This window comes from Puntigrus tetrazona, chromosome 11, assembly GCF_018831695.1.
Source record: "Puntigrus tetrazona isolate hp1 chromosome 11, ASM1883169v1, whole genome shotgun sequence".
NCBI classification, from domain to species: Eukaryota; Metazoa; Chordata; class Actinopteri; order Cypriniformes; family Cyprinidae; genus Puntigrus; species Puntigrus tetrazona.
Window position 1 is genome coordinate 21,351,741 of NC_056709.1, and position 18,347 is coordinate 21,370,087.

Consider the following 18,347-nt stretch of genomic DNA (forward strand, 5'->3'; position numbering starts at 1 on the left):
ACAATAAAACCAAATCCTTCTGGAGAGATCAAACTCTCAATAGAATGGGTTCAATTTCACAAGCCAGGTGATTTAGAGAAAGAAATACCTATATTGGACCTGGACAAAAAGAAAAAACTTAAATGCACTATAAAAAATAGGTAGGCAAAAGCCTGGATTAGTCACAAAGCAATAGAGATAATAAATAGTGATGCAAGCCTAAATACTGACTACATCTGTGACAAATTAAACCAACCAATATTGTATGTGTAGATACTTTCTACTGTCACACTAAAAGCTAAATTCAAATATACACTGAAAAAAATTTAATATATCCATTAGAACAACGCATTTTACATTTGTGAAGGTTATTATTCATAATCACAAAACACGGTCAACATTTCATTCCCAAAAAATATATCAATGCAGGACAGCAAAGACATACTGCAAGATGAAAGTTCTGTAAAGAAAAAGAAATATCGTTTCAAGTTCCTAGCTTAAAAAACATTTCAAGCATTCAGATCTTGTTCAGATCCCTGTCCTCATTGTCCAGGTTGTAAAGTGGAAATGACACGGCAAAGACAGGCTTAGGAGTGAGAGGGATTACGTTGTCCAAAGGCAGAAAACGCATCAGTTCAAAGCTTGCCAGGAGGTAGACCACTAAGGATTTGAAGTCCAGTTGATGTTCTATTAAAGCAGAGGCCTTATCCATTTTATAAAAATGAGAATCGATAAAAACGAAACATTTGTGTAATGCTTGGTGACCAAAGAAACTGAGTGCTTGCGGTGGCATCACAGCTATAACGGCTAATTGTACTAATAATGCAACAATATGAACTAAGTCTTAATAAACTGGAAGCAAATTTCTGAGGTTGCGTCAGGCTATGACATACATGCTTATAATATACCAGTGAAAATTAATTCTGTATTAATGCAGTTTTCAAGCAGGTGTCATCACATATTGTAAAATCACCTCAAACTTTGAGATATCCATTAAAGGCAAATTAGCCTAAATAAAGTGCTTTTCTTCAGAAACAAGTAACCTGATTGACCAGATCACTAATTACATAATTTGGGTTGTAATAATGGCACTTACAAATATTAATTCATTTTCATGCAAGTGCAGAAGAAAGTTTGTCATTCTCAGTTGTAGTTTTAGTGTAGTTTTAATGGCCAGCAGCCCTGCTGTAGATTCTGTGGATTACAAAAAGTACAGAGAAAAAAAAAAAGAAAAAGAAAAAATGGCTTACGGTTTTGGCTGGTTTAGGTGAAGGTCAAATATCTTTAACATACAGCAAACTTTTTTTTCTCCTGCTCACTCTGACTGTATCAAACAGCTCAATTAATTTGCTGCGTCAAAATAAACAAAAACATCAACAACAAAGTAAAAACAAAAAAAAGCATCTCGGACGAGAGCCTCAGTATGATAAACATTCCCTGTGAAGGATTACATTTACTTAAATATACATATATACTCTTCAAATAATTTTTCTTAGTAAAAGAGGAGCAGGTCAAAATGGAGTACAGTCATGAAGAGAGGATCAGTCCAATCATACTGTATACAGAAGTACATGCATTAGGAGACCACTGGATCTGAAAACCTCACAGACTAAAAGGGGTGAATTAGTCTTAGAAAGATAAACTGCTGAATGATTGCCTCTTGCAAAACCTAAACAAAACCAGAAGGTCAAGATTTATAAATCAAGTAATATTATGCTTGATAGAGATTTATTTATTTATTATATTCATCAGTCCATTTTGAGGAAAGGGGCTTAAAGGCTTATTTATAAAAGTGCACTGAGAAGATACTTCCAATGAGCCAACGCAAAACATGAGCAGAGAGATAACTCCTGGTCCCCCTGAACATTCAGGCTGTGATCAGGTTAATCCAATTTAGTTGAAAGAAGTTCCCCTTCCAGTCACTGACTAAAGCGATCTTTTGGAGGCTGTGGTGTTCTACCTGGCTAGCTTCAAGAGAGACTCCTGAAAAAAAACACACATAAGAGAAAATAAATAAATAAAACACTCCCAACTCAACATGTATACAATATAATGTTAACAGTGAAATTCTACTTTACCTCAGACTGTCCTGGTTCGTGGTTTGAGAGGTCTTCAGACTTCACTTCCAAAGGAGCTGAAGCACTGGCCATCTGTACACTGCGTGTGACTGGCCCACCTTTTCTCTCCCGCGCCCTTGTCGAAAAACGTTCCTCCTTCTTAGATGGTGTCAGTTTCACAACAGACTCTTTTTTGATGACAAGCTCCTTCTTGATGACAACCTCCTTCGATCGTTGCATTTTAGATGGCGGTAGTGTCGAAGAGTCATCAGTAAGTGCAGGAGTTATGGAAGTTAGTGGCTCGTTGCTCTTTCTGCCTTTCTTAGTTTGTGGAGCCATGGTATCTGCATTTGAGGCTAGCCTCTTTGTACGTACCTGAGGTGCTTTGCCTTTATTTGCTGGTGGAGCTTCGCTCTCCACTGGTTCAGAGCTACGGGCTCTGGTTTTTCCCAAGGGCTTTGCAGTTGGCCCAGAACCAGGTTCCTGTTTGACTTCATAGTCAGTGGCTCGACTTCGAAGACTCCTGTTTTTGTCTTGAGGCATCAGTGCTCCTTTTTTCAACTTCTTGGCAACAGGTCTTTGTGGACAGCTGCAAGCAATGTGCTTACTGAGACTGGCTGGGTATGTGAACTCCCGGCTACAGTATGGGCATGCATGGGCCTTATGAGTTTCCTCTTCTTTTACCCGGGTTGTCGGTTTCTTTATAGAGGCAACTGACTTATTCTTCTGAGATATGGCTTTCTGCACAAGCTGGTTTTTCTTCTTATTTAGGGCTGACAACTTTGCTTTCGATGTTATATCTTGGTTAAAATTGAGCCTTTTTGGTTGACCCATTCTGCGGAAAGCATTTTGTCCAGCAGCAGCAGCAGTGGCAGCGGAGGCTCCTGTGGTGGTAAGAAGACCATTTGGAGACTGTTTCACAACTTGTTTTAGAGGAATGGGATTCTTCTTAGGGGTGTAGCGTCTCTTATCACTAGCATTAGCACAAACTAATATGTGCTTATGTAGTTCAGGCATGTTGTCAAAGCTGTTTCCACATTTGGTACACCGGATTGCAGTGCTGAATGTTTGGGGGATGTTGTGTGTGGTGAAGTTAGTGGCGGAGGCAACCGAGCCATCAGGCGTTCGATTGTGGTACGGGAAAGGTGGAGGCTTATAGCTGGGGTAGTGTTGATTAATGCCAAGCCGTACATCTGGACCTTTCGGTTTACCAGCCTCAGATGCCATGATCTTTATTGTAGTGTATAGTTCTTCTGTAGGGTCCTCATTGCCATTTTCCTCTTCTTCTACCTTCGTAGTGTCACTGTTGCGCTCCTCTGTAGAGTTTTCAGAGGTAGCTCCAGCAATTGAGTCAAGAACAGTGTCTTTCTCCACATTTGCGTAAGCAGGATCCGTGTAATTCTGAGGTCTGAGTTTCCCGTTTTCAACGGCAGTGTGAGTGCAACTCTGACTTGGATGTAGGTCACTTTGATGTTGCTGGAGATTGCAGAGGAAGGCAAACTCCTTTGAGCAAATAGAGCAAATATAAATTCTTCCCACCCCATGGAGAGAGGAGCGGTGCTCGAGGAGCGCAGTCGCGTTACCAAATAACTGCACACAGAACTCACACTTAAAAGGCCACTCTGATGCATGCTCTATAATATGGCCACTGAGGTCCTTGATGGACCGAAATGGCTCTTTGCAGACGTTACACACAAAACTCTTGACAAAAGTCTCCCGCTCTAGTGTCTCAACCTCATCAGAACTTCTTGGTGTAGTTCTAGGTGAAGTGTTGCCCCCATTTGTGGTTATATCAACCGGCCCCTCGCTTTTCCCTGTATCCTCTACAAAAGAGTTATCATCAACCACTGAACTCTTCTGGGAACAATCCAATTCACTAAGGAAGGACGGTGAGGATGGTTCCTTTTTAAGAGTTGATTGTACTTTAGAAAGAGAAGACTTTGATTTGTGTCGGCCTTCTGTTTTATTATTGAGGTCTTGAGGGAGAGTTCCTTCACAGGAATGGCTTTGGCTGGTTTTAGAAGCAGTATCCCACTCTAGGTGAGAAGAACCTGCTTGATCTGCATTTCTTAAAAACTGAGAATCAAGGGTTGAGCCCTCAAGTAGTGTTTCCGACTTTGAAGCTGAATCTGCTGTACAATGTCTTTTTGCATCCTGAGGCAGTGGAGAAATTGCAGGGTCTAACTGCTCAGCGGTTTGGTCTGATTCGTTAAGAATGGAATTGAATGTATCATGGCATGCTTCTGTTAAAGCACATGAATCCGACACTTCCTCTAAGCTTTCACCTGCCCTGGGGGACATTTTAGGTGATAACACAGGAAAAGGGGCAGGTGATGAGGCATCTGACATCCGAAAATGTGACGATGATAAAGGTGGAGGTGATGGGATAGTGGGTAAGACTGGAGGAGGGGGTGTAGATGATGCTATGCTAGATGAAGATGGAGAGGACGGATTAATAGTCATAGGGGTCAGAGAGGGAGGAGATGCTGATTCACAAGGAAGGCGCTCTGATCCTGATCCGGGACTAGAAGGGCCGACACATGTGGCACTCTCAGAAGACGAAAGAACATCAGGGCTTCCGAGAGCATTGCATCCTTCGTCTCCAGGTGAGTTTAGGCCAGCATACTCATTCATTAAGACTTTCTCTAAAATGCTGGTATTGGGTTTCTTTCTTTTCACATGTGGTGTTAGTGTGGCTGAGCTTGTCTTTCCTTCATGATCAACAGGACTTTTACGATTCACACTTAAGTCAAGCACAGCCTCTCCAGAGCCTTTGCTTACACTATTGTCTTTTTTACTGAAGGAATTCGAAAGGTCAAGTGGCTGCTGATTGCAAGAATTCCCCCCACTACTTGAAGGAGACCAGTCTTTTCCTGTCAGGCTTACTGCATCCCCATGATCTTTGCTGGACAAACTCCAGGAATGCGTCATGCAATGGCTTTCAATCTTTGGCACCTTCAGAGAACATGAAACCCCAGTTGCAGAACTTATGTTGTCATTTTTTTGTGCTGGGCTACACTGTGAAGTTGTGGGAGGGGAGGCAGTTCTTCTTTTAAACTTTCCTTGGACAGCAGGCAGTGAAGTTACTGAAAGTGGGGTGGTTAATCTATGGCTATCTGGGATAAGACCTATGGCTGGTTTCTGACCGTCTGGGGCCTGTAGTAGTTGTTTAAGTTTTGGAGAAAGATAAACGGATTTCTCCTTCTGAAAAGCTAACGTTTCAGTTGACTGGGAGAAAATGTTTCCTACTAACAAAGAGGACTGAGAGGAGGGGGAGGACAGCGAGGAAGAGGAGGACACCGTTTCTGTTTCCATTTTAACAGCAGGCAGCAGTGGTGGTGTAGCAGTTCGTCTTTTAGAAGTTGTCTGAGCTACACATGAAACTTCTTTCGTTGGACAAGTCCTTGTTTCAATTTTAAATGCATGACTAATTTGTTTGGGACTTAGAATAAGAGCATCAAGGCCAAACAAAGCTGCAGTGCTAGAATCAACCTCGATGACCTCACAGTTGCTCACTGTGCTTGTAGATGGGATCTTCCCATCAATGTAATGGCTGAGATTTTCAGAAATGTTGTTAGAAATATCAACCATACACTCCTCTCTCTCTCCCTCATCCTCGGTCTCCACACTGGGCACATAAATCGGTGGTGGACTGGCACTTGGTGACTCTTCCTGGAGCAAAACAGACTGCCCTTGTTCATGCTGCTGCTGCTGTTGGGAGGAGCCATCCTGCAGGAGCATACCTTTCCGACGAACACCTTTTGGCATTAGATGCCGTTCATGGATTCTTCGCTGATGTCTGCGCATGTTGGTGTGTGTGCCAAAAGCCTTGTTACAGTACTTGCAAGGATGAAGCTCTTTTGACTCCCCATTCTCATCCAATATAAAAGGTCGGTCAGATTCAGCACCAGGCTCTGTTTTCAAACTATCAGAGGTTTGCTGAAGTGGACCATTCTGTGCGTTCATAACGAGTGAGTGGCTTGGAGAGGATGCACTGCCAGAGGTAGCAGAATCGTTGGGTGCTGTAGGACTATGGAGGAAGGCTGTTCCACTAAGTGATCCGGGCCTATTTAAAGTTTTACTTCCATTTTCATGTCTACGTTCATGTCTGCGCCTGCCTACCTGAGAGCCAAAGGGCTTGGCACAGTACCGGCACTTAAATGTATGAGTTTGATGGTTTGAAGTAGTGTGAATATGAGTGTGGCGTTCCAGGCCCTGTTTGGTGGAGAAATGACGTTCGCAATGCTGACAGGGGTATGTTCCTCCTTGGGGGTCATCTTCGAAATCCCCCTCTGCCTCCAACTCAGGATTTGCTAAAGAAGATATACACTCTGTATCACAAAGCGGACTCTCAGTGCTTTCGTCTGCAGGGCTGCCCGAATGTAAAGGCAGGAGAGACTTTTCATTCCCATCAACTGATTCTGCCTCAGAGGGGTGCTGTGGGCTCTGATTTAACTCTGGCTGCTGCAGTTGTCCATCAACCTCTGCATTTTCCTCATCCAGTCCCTCCCTCTGGTTTATCTCTGTTATATGAGACTGGACAAGGTTTTCATTTTCTGCAGAAGACGACTGGGCTGCGTTCTCCTGTTGCAACTCGGAAGGTGAAGAGGGCCTTTCCTCACCATTAAGCCCTGTATTACAAGATAAATATAATTAAATCACTTTTGAAAATCATTCATCTGAAGACATAATTCTGTTACAATAATACTGCAACTAGGACTGGAACTAATCCATAAACTTATGTAGTTAAATCTTAAACTAATTTCATTATTGTCTGGTCAGGTTTGTGTGCTGTGCATAAAAGCCTCCACTAATGATGTCTCTTTACAATTGTTTTTTGAAAGTAAGAAATAAAGAAAAAATAAAAATAATAAATATACACATATATACACACATATAAAGGCTATATCTTTATCTATACATTTAGAAAAAGTCTCTAGTTAAAGCACTTCCTTAGTTTAGCGGACCACAAAAGCAAAATAAAGCACAGTAATTCTGACTAATATCACTACTGGACATCAAGGGTTAAATTCTACATAATATTTATTTTGGTAATGCTATTTTAATGAACAGCAATTCAACAATTGTTATTAATTGTGCTGAAATTATTATTTACATTTTAAACCTCTGCAAATTCTGCATAAAATAGCCTTCACACTGTTCTCATAACATTACATTTGCACACTCTTTAAACTTGGGGCAGGATGTTGAATAACCTATTTTTCATTTAAACGCATACTAAGTAAAAGAATTTTATCCAAAACTTATATAAATGACACATTAAGTGATAATCAAAATAATTGATGGCTGCAGCCATACTGTAACAAAAATATTATGTCTGAGCTAAACATACTTGTGAACGACAAATCCCTGCCAGAGGCTGGTGAAGAGCATAACTTACCTTCCTCTGAGTCCCGCATCTCTGTGATTAAGGGTTCAACGGCACTTGATTTATTCGGTTCACAGAATCCACCCAAATCAGCCTGTCTGGCTTTTTCCGACAGCTTCCTCCTTGCTTTAGGGAGAAAAAAAAAAATTCTATTTTTAGTTTAAAAAAATTTTTTAATAATTGTCGACACCCACTAAAGGCAGCAAAAAGCAATTAGGTTTAAGTTTCCTATCATAGCCATCAAAACCTACAATAATTGAACCCAATGATAATTCACAGAAGTTGCAATAAATGAATATAAACTGAAATATGTAAACCACAAAAGGAAGAACATCTGTTACATTAGCTTAAAAAAGAGCTCCACCTGCAAGAACCAAAACAAAACAAGTATGTCACAGCCTTTTTTTCTGAACGAGCAGCTCACCACAAAACCAGACTGACTACTCTGCAACTACAGCATTGTGCATAACACAGGCAAAATATGTTTTTCACATATTTAAAATCTACATCATAATTATTGCATGATTATTGCAGAGATAATTAATTGTTACTGAACAGCAGTTGACTACAGGTTTACTTAAAGGGATCATTTAGCCAAAAATAAAATTCTGCCATCATCTTCTAACTCATGTGGTATTCCAAAGCTGTATGACTTCTGTGAAACACTAAAGATGATATTCAGAAGAACACTGACTTTCAGAAGAACTACCAACTTTCGTACTCCACAGACGATAGAAAGCCATACAGGTTTGATGGTGAGAAAACAACAGAATTATCTTTTCTTTTAATTGTGTATAAATGTTTGCTGATTTAATGTATACACTTTTACACACATTTGCACAGTTTTAAAGACATTGTCACAGCCAAGAAAAGATACCAGCCATCAGCTGCTGTCCTTGTGACAAGGTCATCTGGGAGCATCTTATACAAAACCCAATTCATAAAACAGACACATGCAACTTGGTCATCTGACCATACTTGTCAAATAGTCCTTCCCACATATCTATTCTCACAAGATAAAGGATTTGTGTGCATATATAGTTAAAACGTTTTAACACAAGTTTAACATGTTACTGGTCAAACTGTCTAAAATGATTTTTATTTGATTTTGTAACCTAAATGTAAAATGTTTTAGCTTTATTATCTAAATCCCTCATGGTTTTTCTACAATGTGACAGCAAACTTCTGTATGTTATTAACATGTCATATTTCTATTACTACTTTTGCTAATACATTACTTAAAAAGAAAAACTGGACACCAGCCGACTTGCAACTTCGTGCATTCATATGTGTGTAACATTTTACAGCTAACTAATTTCCCAAAACGTTTATTAAATCACGTACACTTATAAACTTAATACAGTGATGGGTGACATACCTAACAAATGATGTACAATGGACAAACTAATCGGACTGTCCTGCACAGAGCTTTTAGAGGATAAAACTGTTTGTTTCATGGCTCATTGAGGTCTGATTCAAAATGCTCTGCGAGGAGGGTTTGGAAGGTCATCTCTGTCAGACAAGGGTTGTGTCTCTAAAGCTAGGAAACTGTCTATCTAGATGGCATGCTTGGGCATCAAAGCGCACAACAAATGATTTAAATCGAACACTCGGACGTGTCCGTGATGCTCAAAATACTCTGTAGGTAAGAAGTTCACTAGATTTTGAGACTCTGAGATGAGGTCTGTGTCTGCAAGGAGGCTAACCGACCCGTTCATCAACATGAGGAAGAGTACGTTACATTTCACCACACCCTGCCTCTGTCCAGGGCTGTTTTTCTTTTTAACAATGTTGATTAGAACAAAACATAATCCACAATTCCTGTTTTTAAATTATCTTCGCTTGAAATGGGCGAATAGCGAGATGGCTAACATGCTAGTTCCAGCTAGCGACTGCGAACGCGTCCAAATACAACAAACATATGCTTTCAGACCCCGGTTATATATTTCTACAGAAAAAAACGCCAGGTTTGAGCGATAACAGGCAGCGTTTTCATTTTACCTCGCTTTGCTCTAGGTGAACTCTTCTTGTTCAGGTTGCTAGTCCTTTCTTCCTCTAATGCAGCAGCTATCTCAGGATTGTCTTCCCCATTGTACCACACGAGAAGTTCTTCGTCCGGTCCGATTGGCTGACGGGGAGTATAAGGACCAATCAGAGTCGGGCTTTTTGGCATGCCATAGGATGAAATACTATCTAGGCCTTGACGCTCTGTCAGGCATTTAGGAACAGACCCCCATAACAAACTAAGGTGCAGTATCAGCTAATTGAAGGGAATGAACACTTTAAAACATTTTACGTGACCTTAAAGACGTTTTGTTTGTCTGCTGACTGTGTAGAAAAAGATGGGTATAAAAATAAACTATTTTTATTTGTACTGGTAAATTCAGGTGACATAACTAAAGTTAAAATGTGCATAAATTTAAGCAGAAGCACATCGATGATTATTATAACACTCGTTTTATATAACTCCCATGCATATTAATACTTTTCAAAAAGGTTAATAAAATGAACATGTATTGAGTCCATTATCTTTGAGGGCATTTATATAAAAGTGCAGGAGCTTTCAAACTGGGACCCTAAGGAAGCCGCAAAGGAGTGCTGTGAAATTTCAGTGAAAAGAATAAAAAAAAAAAAAAAAAAAAAATCACAATGCAGTCATAAGATTTATTCTATTAAGAGCGTCTTTTTAATATTATACATTTATATAAGATTATAATTTCTAATTATTAGCATATGTAAAATTATAGACTATAAGTACATTTTTCCGTCCCAGCAGCGTACAAGCTGCCTTCTTGCTCAGTGGCAGTTCTGGAACATTCTCACTGATATTTAATTGCTGTGCAGAGCACAAATAAAGGAAATGCAACACAGCTCTCTTTGCTCTATACAGTACATCTAACATTAACAGTGACAGATAACACTGTGCCATTAAGTTGATACTAGCTAACTAAAAAAAAATAAAATAATGTCATTGCTTGCATACACTGATAATATTAAAGGTTATTGTTTAATAATTTCACATGTTTTTGATGCATCTAATACTCACTACGGCTGCAGTTATTTGATTTGATTAAAAATACAGTAAAACAGTGGTATAGTGAAACATGATTACAATTTAAAATATATTTTCTATTATAATATATTTCAAAATGTTATTTATTCCTGTGATGTCAGTTTTTCAGCAGCCATTCAGTTATGATCAGTGTCACAATCCTTCAGAAATTAATATAACATACTGATTTTTTTTGTGCTCTAGAACTATTTTTTTTTATCTGTTGCATTGTTTAATATTTCTGTGTTAACTTTTAACGGTTCACAGAATGCCTTTGTAAAAATGTCTTACCCAAATTTTAAACAGTAGCATTTTCAGAAAAAACTTATTTCCTCTGCATGACACCCCTTTACTAAGGTACTATTTCCCTGTACGCATCTCCTCCAGGCTTTTTGCAAACATAACTAACATGTTGAAAACCTGTTGATTCGTCACAAGGTTAACTTACCCTTAACACTTTGTAGTAAATAGCTCGGTTGATCTCTAGTGGAAAAAGGTTTTGCTCTTGAGAAGAGCGTGCCCAGTTCACATACCGCAACCAGTTTCCTTTCATTGGATCTGTAGCATCAATGCACATCCACCCCCAGGCTGGAAAATATACCTAGGGATAGTGGAACAAAAAGCATTTAATAAACGACCTCTGCTAAAACCTACATTACTATTCACAAGTTTATCTATTAAAAAAAAAAAAAAAAAAAAAAAAAATCAATAGCATCGCTGCTTCTCCACAAATATTAAGCAGCACACCTCTTTAATCACTAATAAGAAACTTTTCTAAGTAAAAAATCTGCATATTAGAACAATTTCTAAAAGATCAAAAAGTGACTTAAAAGTTGAAGTATGGCTGTTGAAAACTCAACATTTTTACTATATTTTGAATCAAATAAAAAGCAGCACATAAGGAAATCCTATTTAATTTTTGATACTAATTTTACAGACCCCAAACGTTCGAATGCTAATGTGTATCGTTCCAGATAAGCTTTGCGTTCATCAGCATATTCAGACTCCTAGTCAAGAGTTTCCTCTTATCAGATACACACCTCCCACATGTAAACATTGCTTGTGACTTGAGATCTCTTCTTTCGTTCTCCTACGAATGGTCCGAAACGTTTGCCCTTCGGTATTAATCTAGACGCCCAGACACCTGCGGAGAGACAAGGACAGCGTGCCATGTAATCTTACATGACCAAACATCGGAAAAATATTTTGAAAACTTTTTCTAGCTGACAGGTTTCAGAGCATGAATCCTCAATCAGAACGAGGCACTGTAAGATCTCCAGAGACGCTCTCACGGAGCCATTTTTTGAAGCATTCGATATTAATCATTTATCTGTAGATTTCTAGGGCACCACCGCAGCGTGCTGTGCGTATCTTATTCAAACATCAGACAAAATAAGACTGCAGTTACGTTGTTTGCATCTCTTTAACATCACCAGTCACTTTGGTTCATGATGCTGACCAGCTAAAAGCACGAGTCCAATCGAAAATAATTGAGTCGACTTTGTAAATATCTCAACATTAAATGCTTTCAAAATCATAGATTTGGAACATTCCATAGGATTTCATCAAGCAGAAAATACACGATAATGAACACGTGATTTCTCGTTAACCGAATCATTCACAAATACTCACCGATGCGACTGGGGTTGACAGCTGATGGTCCCAGCTTCATGCTGTTTGGCAGCCCCTTCCACACATGGGCTGGGATGTCATCCAAGGTTTCATATGTTCCTTGAGGCACAGCCATTACAGCCTCATGAAAGAAAAGGGTGGGCTTTACGGTGCGTTTCTTCACTCATGGCTTCTAGATGCCATTAGAAAATAAATTGTTTCACTTTACCTGCACCGAGGATTTAACACTCGATTGAACTTTGAGACTCCTAAGACCTTTCTTATTTCATGGATTCTGTAAAACAGAAAAAAGGAGCAATTATTTTTACCATGTAGAACAAAATAATCCTCTATGCCTTTGATGCAAGATGGGACTTGCTCTCAAGCAGTCCTGAAGACTGGCAGACCATTTAAAAGTGTGCTTAAAACTGAAAATACCCAATATTTGCTTTTCTTTTATTTGCACTAAGTTTGAAAGTAAGCAAGAAAGGCGTCTGTAGTGTTTTGGGGTTTTTTTCATTATCTCGATCAAAACAGAGTGCAAACTTCTATTGTTTCAAAAGCTTTGTATTTTAATTAAAATGTTCTTTTAAACTTTGTGCAATACTAGTAAAAGATGAATCGGTTTTTTTATGAACACATTAAGCAGCACAACTGTTTTCAAAGCATAAAGGTATTCAATAAGAAATGTTTCTTGAACAGCAAATCTGCATATTAGAATTATTTCTGAGATATCATGTGACCATGAAGACTGGAGTATTGATGCTAATTAAAATTCAGCTGCGCCATCACAGCAATAAATAGCATTTTAAAAGTCAAATTAAAAACAGTTTTAAATTGCAATATGTAACCATGGACCACAAAACCAGGGTGCATTTTTCGAAAAACAGATTTATACATCAATGCTAAATAAATAAACATTGCATTGATGTAATTTTGTTGAGATAAAACAATATTTGGCTGAAATACAATTAGCTTATTTAAAAAAAAAAAAAACAACTTTAATCTGATGGTGAAGAAAAAAAGTCCTTAGCAATGCTTGTTACTTAAAAAAATTATAAAAAGTTGTGATATATTTACAGTACAAAATATTAATCTTCACTTAATATATAGTGTTTTTTTGGCATATAATTTTGACCCATACAATGTATTTTTGGCTATTGCTACAAATACACCCACTTTACTTATGATTGGTTTTGTGCTCCAGGGTCACATATTACTGGTTTAACAGTGTTTTTGAGCCTTAATGAGCATAAGACACTTTTTAAAAAAATAAATAAAACTTACAGACCAGAAATTAGTGAGTAGTCTTTAAATCATACGGTAATACAACTAATGATCAAGTTGCTTTTCTTAGTGAAGAGGAGTCACCTTCCCTAAAATAGTGAGCTAACAGGTGTGGTTAGACTATTACCAGTGACCTCACTGACATTAGACGAGAAAAAACACCTTCAAAAACATATGACTTAATCAGGCATACAGGTGCGTGTCCCACAGTTTTAGACCAACGATGATCCATTTTGTTGTGGCTCTGCAGAGAATTCTTCTCATAGCATAGGAATAGAGCGATAACCAGAGCCGACGGGACTGCAAGTAGAACATCGTCATCAGGTTTGGATGACAGCTACAGAGAATAAGGGGAAATTGAGAAAACAGCATGACACACAAGGGGCCTCTCTGATGTGACACCGTTACGTAAGCGTGGAGGTCGGAGACAGATTCTCGGCTTCGGCTGCCTTCGACTTTCACATGGGTGGGAGCATGCAAACCCAACACAACGGAAAATGTGTTGAAACGTACTTCTGGAATCAAGTTCAAGCATCAAATGCGGGATTGCTTTGTCAGAACGGACGCTTTCAGGAATAATTCATGACATCATTACACTCAAATCCCAGTAGTGAATAAAAATAGATGCGATTTCTAATTTGCAGAAGCCTATGTGCGGTCACACGGCCGCTAAAAGATTCTTTCTCTCAGTCGGTGGTAGTCTTCGTGCAAATGTAGCGCAGTCATTAGGGATTCCTCCTTTTATCTCGTCAGTAAAAAATTATTAGTCCGCAGCAGTGACCTGCTCGAAAGTCATAGTCTCATAAATGTGTGGAATAACTTTATAATAAAAACCTTTAACTGCCAATTTTATATACCTTTTGGCATGAGTATTTTATTCCCCAATTTGACCTCAATCAGTAATTTCATTCTAACGATAAGACGGCTTTTTTCATCCCAGGACTGGATCTAGTTTTAAAATAAACCTGACACTGTAGATTACAAAGACTGTTGGCTCCTCGACGACCTGTCTGTTAAATGCATAAAAGTCAATGTAAATGTAACACTGTTTTAAACTCTATACTGACACCTATCGGCTCGGACGAATGGGGTTTGTTTACTAACTGATCCCGCGAAAGGTGTTTTGTCGAGGTCCTTTTCATCCAAGTCCATACACCCATAGTGTTTTATTACACCTAATTTAATTTCATTCATTTTCTATGTTGTTATTTATGCTTTACAAATCACATAGTGAGCACTGAAAGCACTACATAAGATTTATATACATATAGAGTAAACCTTTTAATCCTATAGAAATGTAAACAACAACAGAAGATTAAAAGCTAAACAGTTACACACACACACACACACACTCAAATAAAGGAATAAATAAGACAAAATACTAAGATACTATCATTAATGTGGCTTAGAAATGTATTATTCTTAATATATTCCAACATGGCAGCGTCCATGAGGGTGCGACCAAGTCTTCGCCAAAAACATACAAAATTGACAGGATTTGAGTCTCCATTTAAATGTTTATCGTTTTCACGTGTGTTTATTTCTTCACATGCACAACTTTAAAAAAAAAAAAAAAAAAAAAAATCAGAAAAAAAATGCACCTTTAAGTTCACCTCAGCGTGATTTCACGCGTGCACCCTCCACTATCCTACAGCGTTTATTGCGTTTTAACAGATTTTCTCTACACTGCATGCAAGATCGCGAAAAAGATGCGTTGAGAGGCAGGAGAATGAATAAACTCCAGAGATGAATGAGAAGTGTTTCACTGTGGTGTCATCTTTGTTAATAACAGACGGTGGCTGTGGGACAAAGAAAGAAGGCGTTTCAGCACCCGCAGCCGAAGACGGGCGAACTAACAGCGAAAAAGTTTACACGTTTAAAAAGAAACGCCAGCAAAAACTTACGACACGACACGCAGGGGTGGACGTCGCGCGATACTCACACGCCCGCTGCGTTATTGTACTAAACCCCCGAATAAAAATAAACCGCTAAACAAGTGCGGGCTGTATTGAAAAACAGATGTAAAGTGCATCCTCGCGCTTAAAATATTGTCATGGAAACCAGACGGCGATAAATAGTGAATTAAGCCAGTAGCTCGCGCAAAGACGCTCAGCTTGTATATCCCGACTTCCAGGCAAACAAACACACACCGCGCTTCAAACACGCTTCAAATAGTCGCATTTCGCTCGAGGAACCTTCTACGAGAGGAAAAAGTTCTCCTAAATGTTTCACCAGAGCCCTCGAGTCGCTTCTCGGACTGGCAGGGCAAACAGGTTTTATTGTTATCATCAATCCAAGCGCTCAGAAGTGAACAAACCCGACGCAACTCACTCCGAGCAAGGTGTCCTCCCGCTTTCCGAGCCATTTCGTGCAGCGTTGCAAAGGCTCGATTGATGTAAAAAATGTGTGCATGGTCTTCTCAAACACTTACCTGTTGGTTTTTTTTTTTTTTTTTTACCGGCACTGTGCAGTTTTTGGTCTACCTGCTTTCCAATGTGCTGAAAATGGCGGATGGAGACTGGAGCTTATAGAGCTTCCCCAATGTAACTGGTCGGTCGGGTCGCAGATTTGGGAGAGGCACACGACCATCACGACGGGCCATTGGTGAAAGTAATGCCGGCGAAACCTGGACCACCGCAAATCGGCTCGTTTATGAGGACCCGGGATGCCGAAACAAGCCTCTTTAGCGTGCTTTAACTATCGTGTTCGCGTTGGGGAGGCTGGGGCAAGTTGTCACTTTTTTTCCTCCAGTGAAAATGAGAAAATCGAGCTTGAGTTTATTTCTGCTCGTTTCTGTAAAAAAGACATGGCTCAAAAAACCTTTTCACATTTACACACTGACCTTTTGTGACAACATGGCCCATTGATAAACAGTCCCGGTATTTATTAAAAAAACCGTCCTTGTTTTCTGTACTACGGTCGTTTTGCTCTTAATTTATTTAACTGCGTTTTTAATTGTGTTGATTGTTTTCAATTTATCGCAAAGAAACTTGGATGTGGGATATTTGAACCAAGACTTTTGACCTTAACCTTCCCCAAGATTTTTAAAATACATTTCACATTTATATAGTATTATTAGAGAGACATTTCAACCTGTCATATGACAGTTTTACTATTGGAGATGATCAGATCATAAAAATAATTCACACGGCGCGTATTGACATTCACAGACTATTGCTTTTTCCTTCATCTCGTATGTCTGGCCCGTCTTTTCCGGCATTTTAAAATAAGACAATATTCTCAGAATGCAGCAAATGCGCTGAACATCAGATTTCATCAACTGTCTCTGGATATAATAATAAAAAAAAGTGTTATAGAATAATGCAACATGACAAGTAATGCCTAAAATGAACAATGCCATAAAAAAAAGGATATGCAAGTGTAACATGATGAATAACTTCTGAAGAAGGTAAATAACTGATCTAAAGTGTGACCACTAAATGCACGGTATTTCTAATTAGACTTTTCCCCATCACAAATAAACGGTCTGCAGGCTTGTAGTAATTTCTACCACAGGGGGGCACTGTGAATTTATGTCTTTACACTGAGTCGGGCATCGAAATTCTTACTTTTAAACCTCAACAGTACATTAAATATGTACTGGGTCAGAGAGAAAACTTTGTTTTGTAAAATGGTATTTAATAGTAACAAAGTGATCGATACATTTGCACAGAGCTCTTCCTCCGTTCTAAGAGACAGAGCTAAAGCCCTTCTGGGTCTGGTCCACATCCCAAAGAAATCCAGGACCAGCGTTTCCAATAAGTCTCGTGTGTTATGATGTGGAGGGAGTGAGACATCTGCTTCTCAGGGTGATGCATGTCGCACACATGGATGCGGTTTTCTCTTCTCGACCCATCCGTAGTGAACATCCTGCACACACGTGTATAAACTAAACACGTCCCCGGAGACACTCACAGCTAGGTCAGGAAGTCTACCAGGTGTCTGCATTCATTTGCATACTTTGTGAATCTTTTTGTTTAATTACTCCGTTAGCACGAACAGGTTTATAAGTTACAATTAGTTTGATCTGACTCTATTAAAGGAACAGTGCACCCAAAAAGGTACACTTCGTAAAAAGTACTCACTCTCAGGTCATCCAAGATATAGATTGCAGTGGTTCCTCTGCAGTAAATGGGTGCCGTTAAATAGACGTTAAAGAAATCACAGCAATTCATAAGTTATCCACATATCTCCAGTTCATCAATTAAACTTTGCATGAAGTAAAATACTGCATGTTTTTAATAAAAATCATCAGGACGTTAGAACTTTAAACCTACTCTTCTGGACAAAATATACAGTAGTCCATAATAATGCCCCCTCCAGTAAAAAAAAATCAAAAGTCTTCTCATAGCATATTTTTATTTATAATTGGTGGCTGATATGAGCATAACTCTCTCCTTTTTCACTATTTTTCTGAAAACAAAGGTTTGAAGTTCAATACATCTTAAAGAACTTGTTACAAATTTCATCTTAACCGATGGACTGTAGTAATGTTTTTATCAGTTGTCCGAACTCTTATTCTGACGGCACCCATTCACCGAAGAGGTTCCAATAGTGAGCAAGTGCAGTACACTCAACTACATTTTGAATGGTGATAACATTTTCAGGAGACTGTCTTTCACCTTTTCAAAGTCCTTAATTTGACCACTTTGTTCACAAGAAGGTACATGTTGCATCATCACGTAGATTGCAGACTATAGCTGCATTAATCCTGCGCCGACACTCATAAAAATTCAGCCCATTCTCCTTGATCCGTGTCTGCCTGCAGAGCCCACGGTGATCAGGATCATTAGAGAGAAGAATGCAGTGTCCAGAAGCAGACCTCAGCTGACCTCTTCTAAAAAGCACAGGGCAGCGTTGAGGCTGCACGCTGAACACATTAGAGTGCATGCAACGCAGAAAGTATGTGGCACCCTGGGCACCACCGGATTGCTAGGCTCTTCTAGATTATCCACAGGCTTCTCATAATCAT

The 18,347-nt window shown here is 39.1% G+C and overlaps 1 protein-coding gene across 2 annotated transcripts; it reads right to left on the reverse strand.

Annotated features, from left to right (window-relative positions):
• Positions 1–290: 290 nt before the first annotated feature.
• prdm2b (PR domain containing 2, with ZNF domain b) lies at positions 291–15,984 on the reverse strand. 2 transcript variants are annotated; one of them, XM_043252054.1, is made up of 9 exons: positions 15,859–15,984; positions 12,318–12,383; positions 12,110–12,230; positions 11,518–11,621; positions 10,926–11,078; positions 9,427–9,553; positions 7,438–7,551; positions 2,058–6,667; positions 291–1,962 (listed from the first exon to the last, which is right to left on the reverse strand). In XM_043252054.1, the coding sequence occupies exons 3-9, from the start codon at positions 12,222–12,224 to the stop codon at positions 1,936–1,938; spliced, it is 5,250 nt and encodes a 1,749-aa protein (XP_043107989.1). In that variant the 5' UTR covers positions 12,225–12,230; positions 12,318–12,383; positions 15,859–15,984; the 3' UTR covers positions 291–1,935. The 2 variants fall into 2 exon arrangements, with proteins under 2 accessions (XP_043107989.1, XP_043107988.1); XM_043252053.1 differs by having other exon boundaries at positions 15,807–15,948.
• Positions 15,985–18,347: the final 2,363 nt, after the last annotated feature.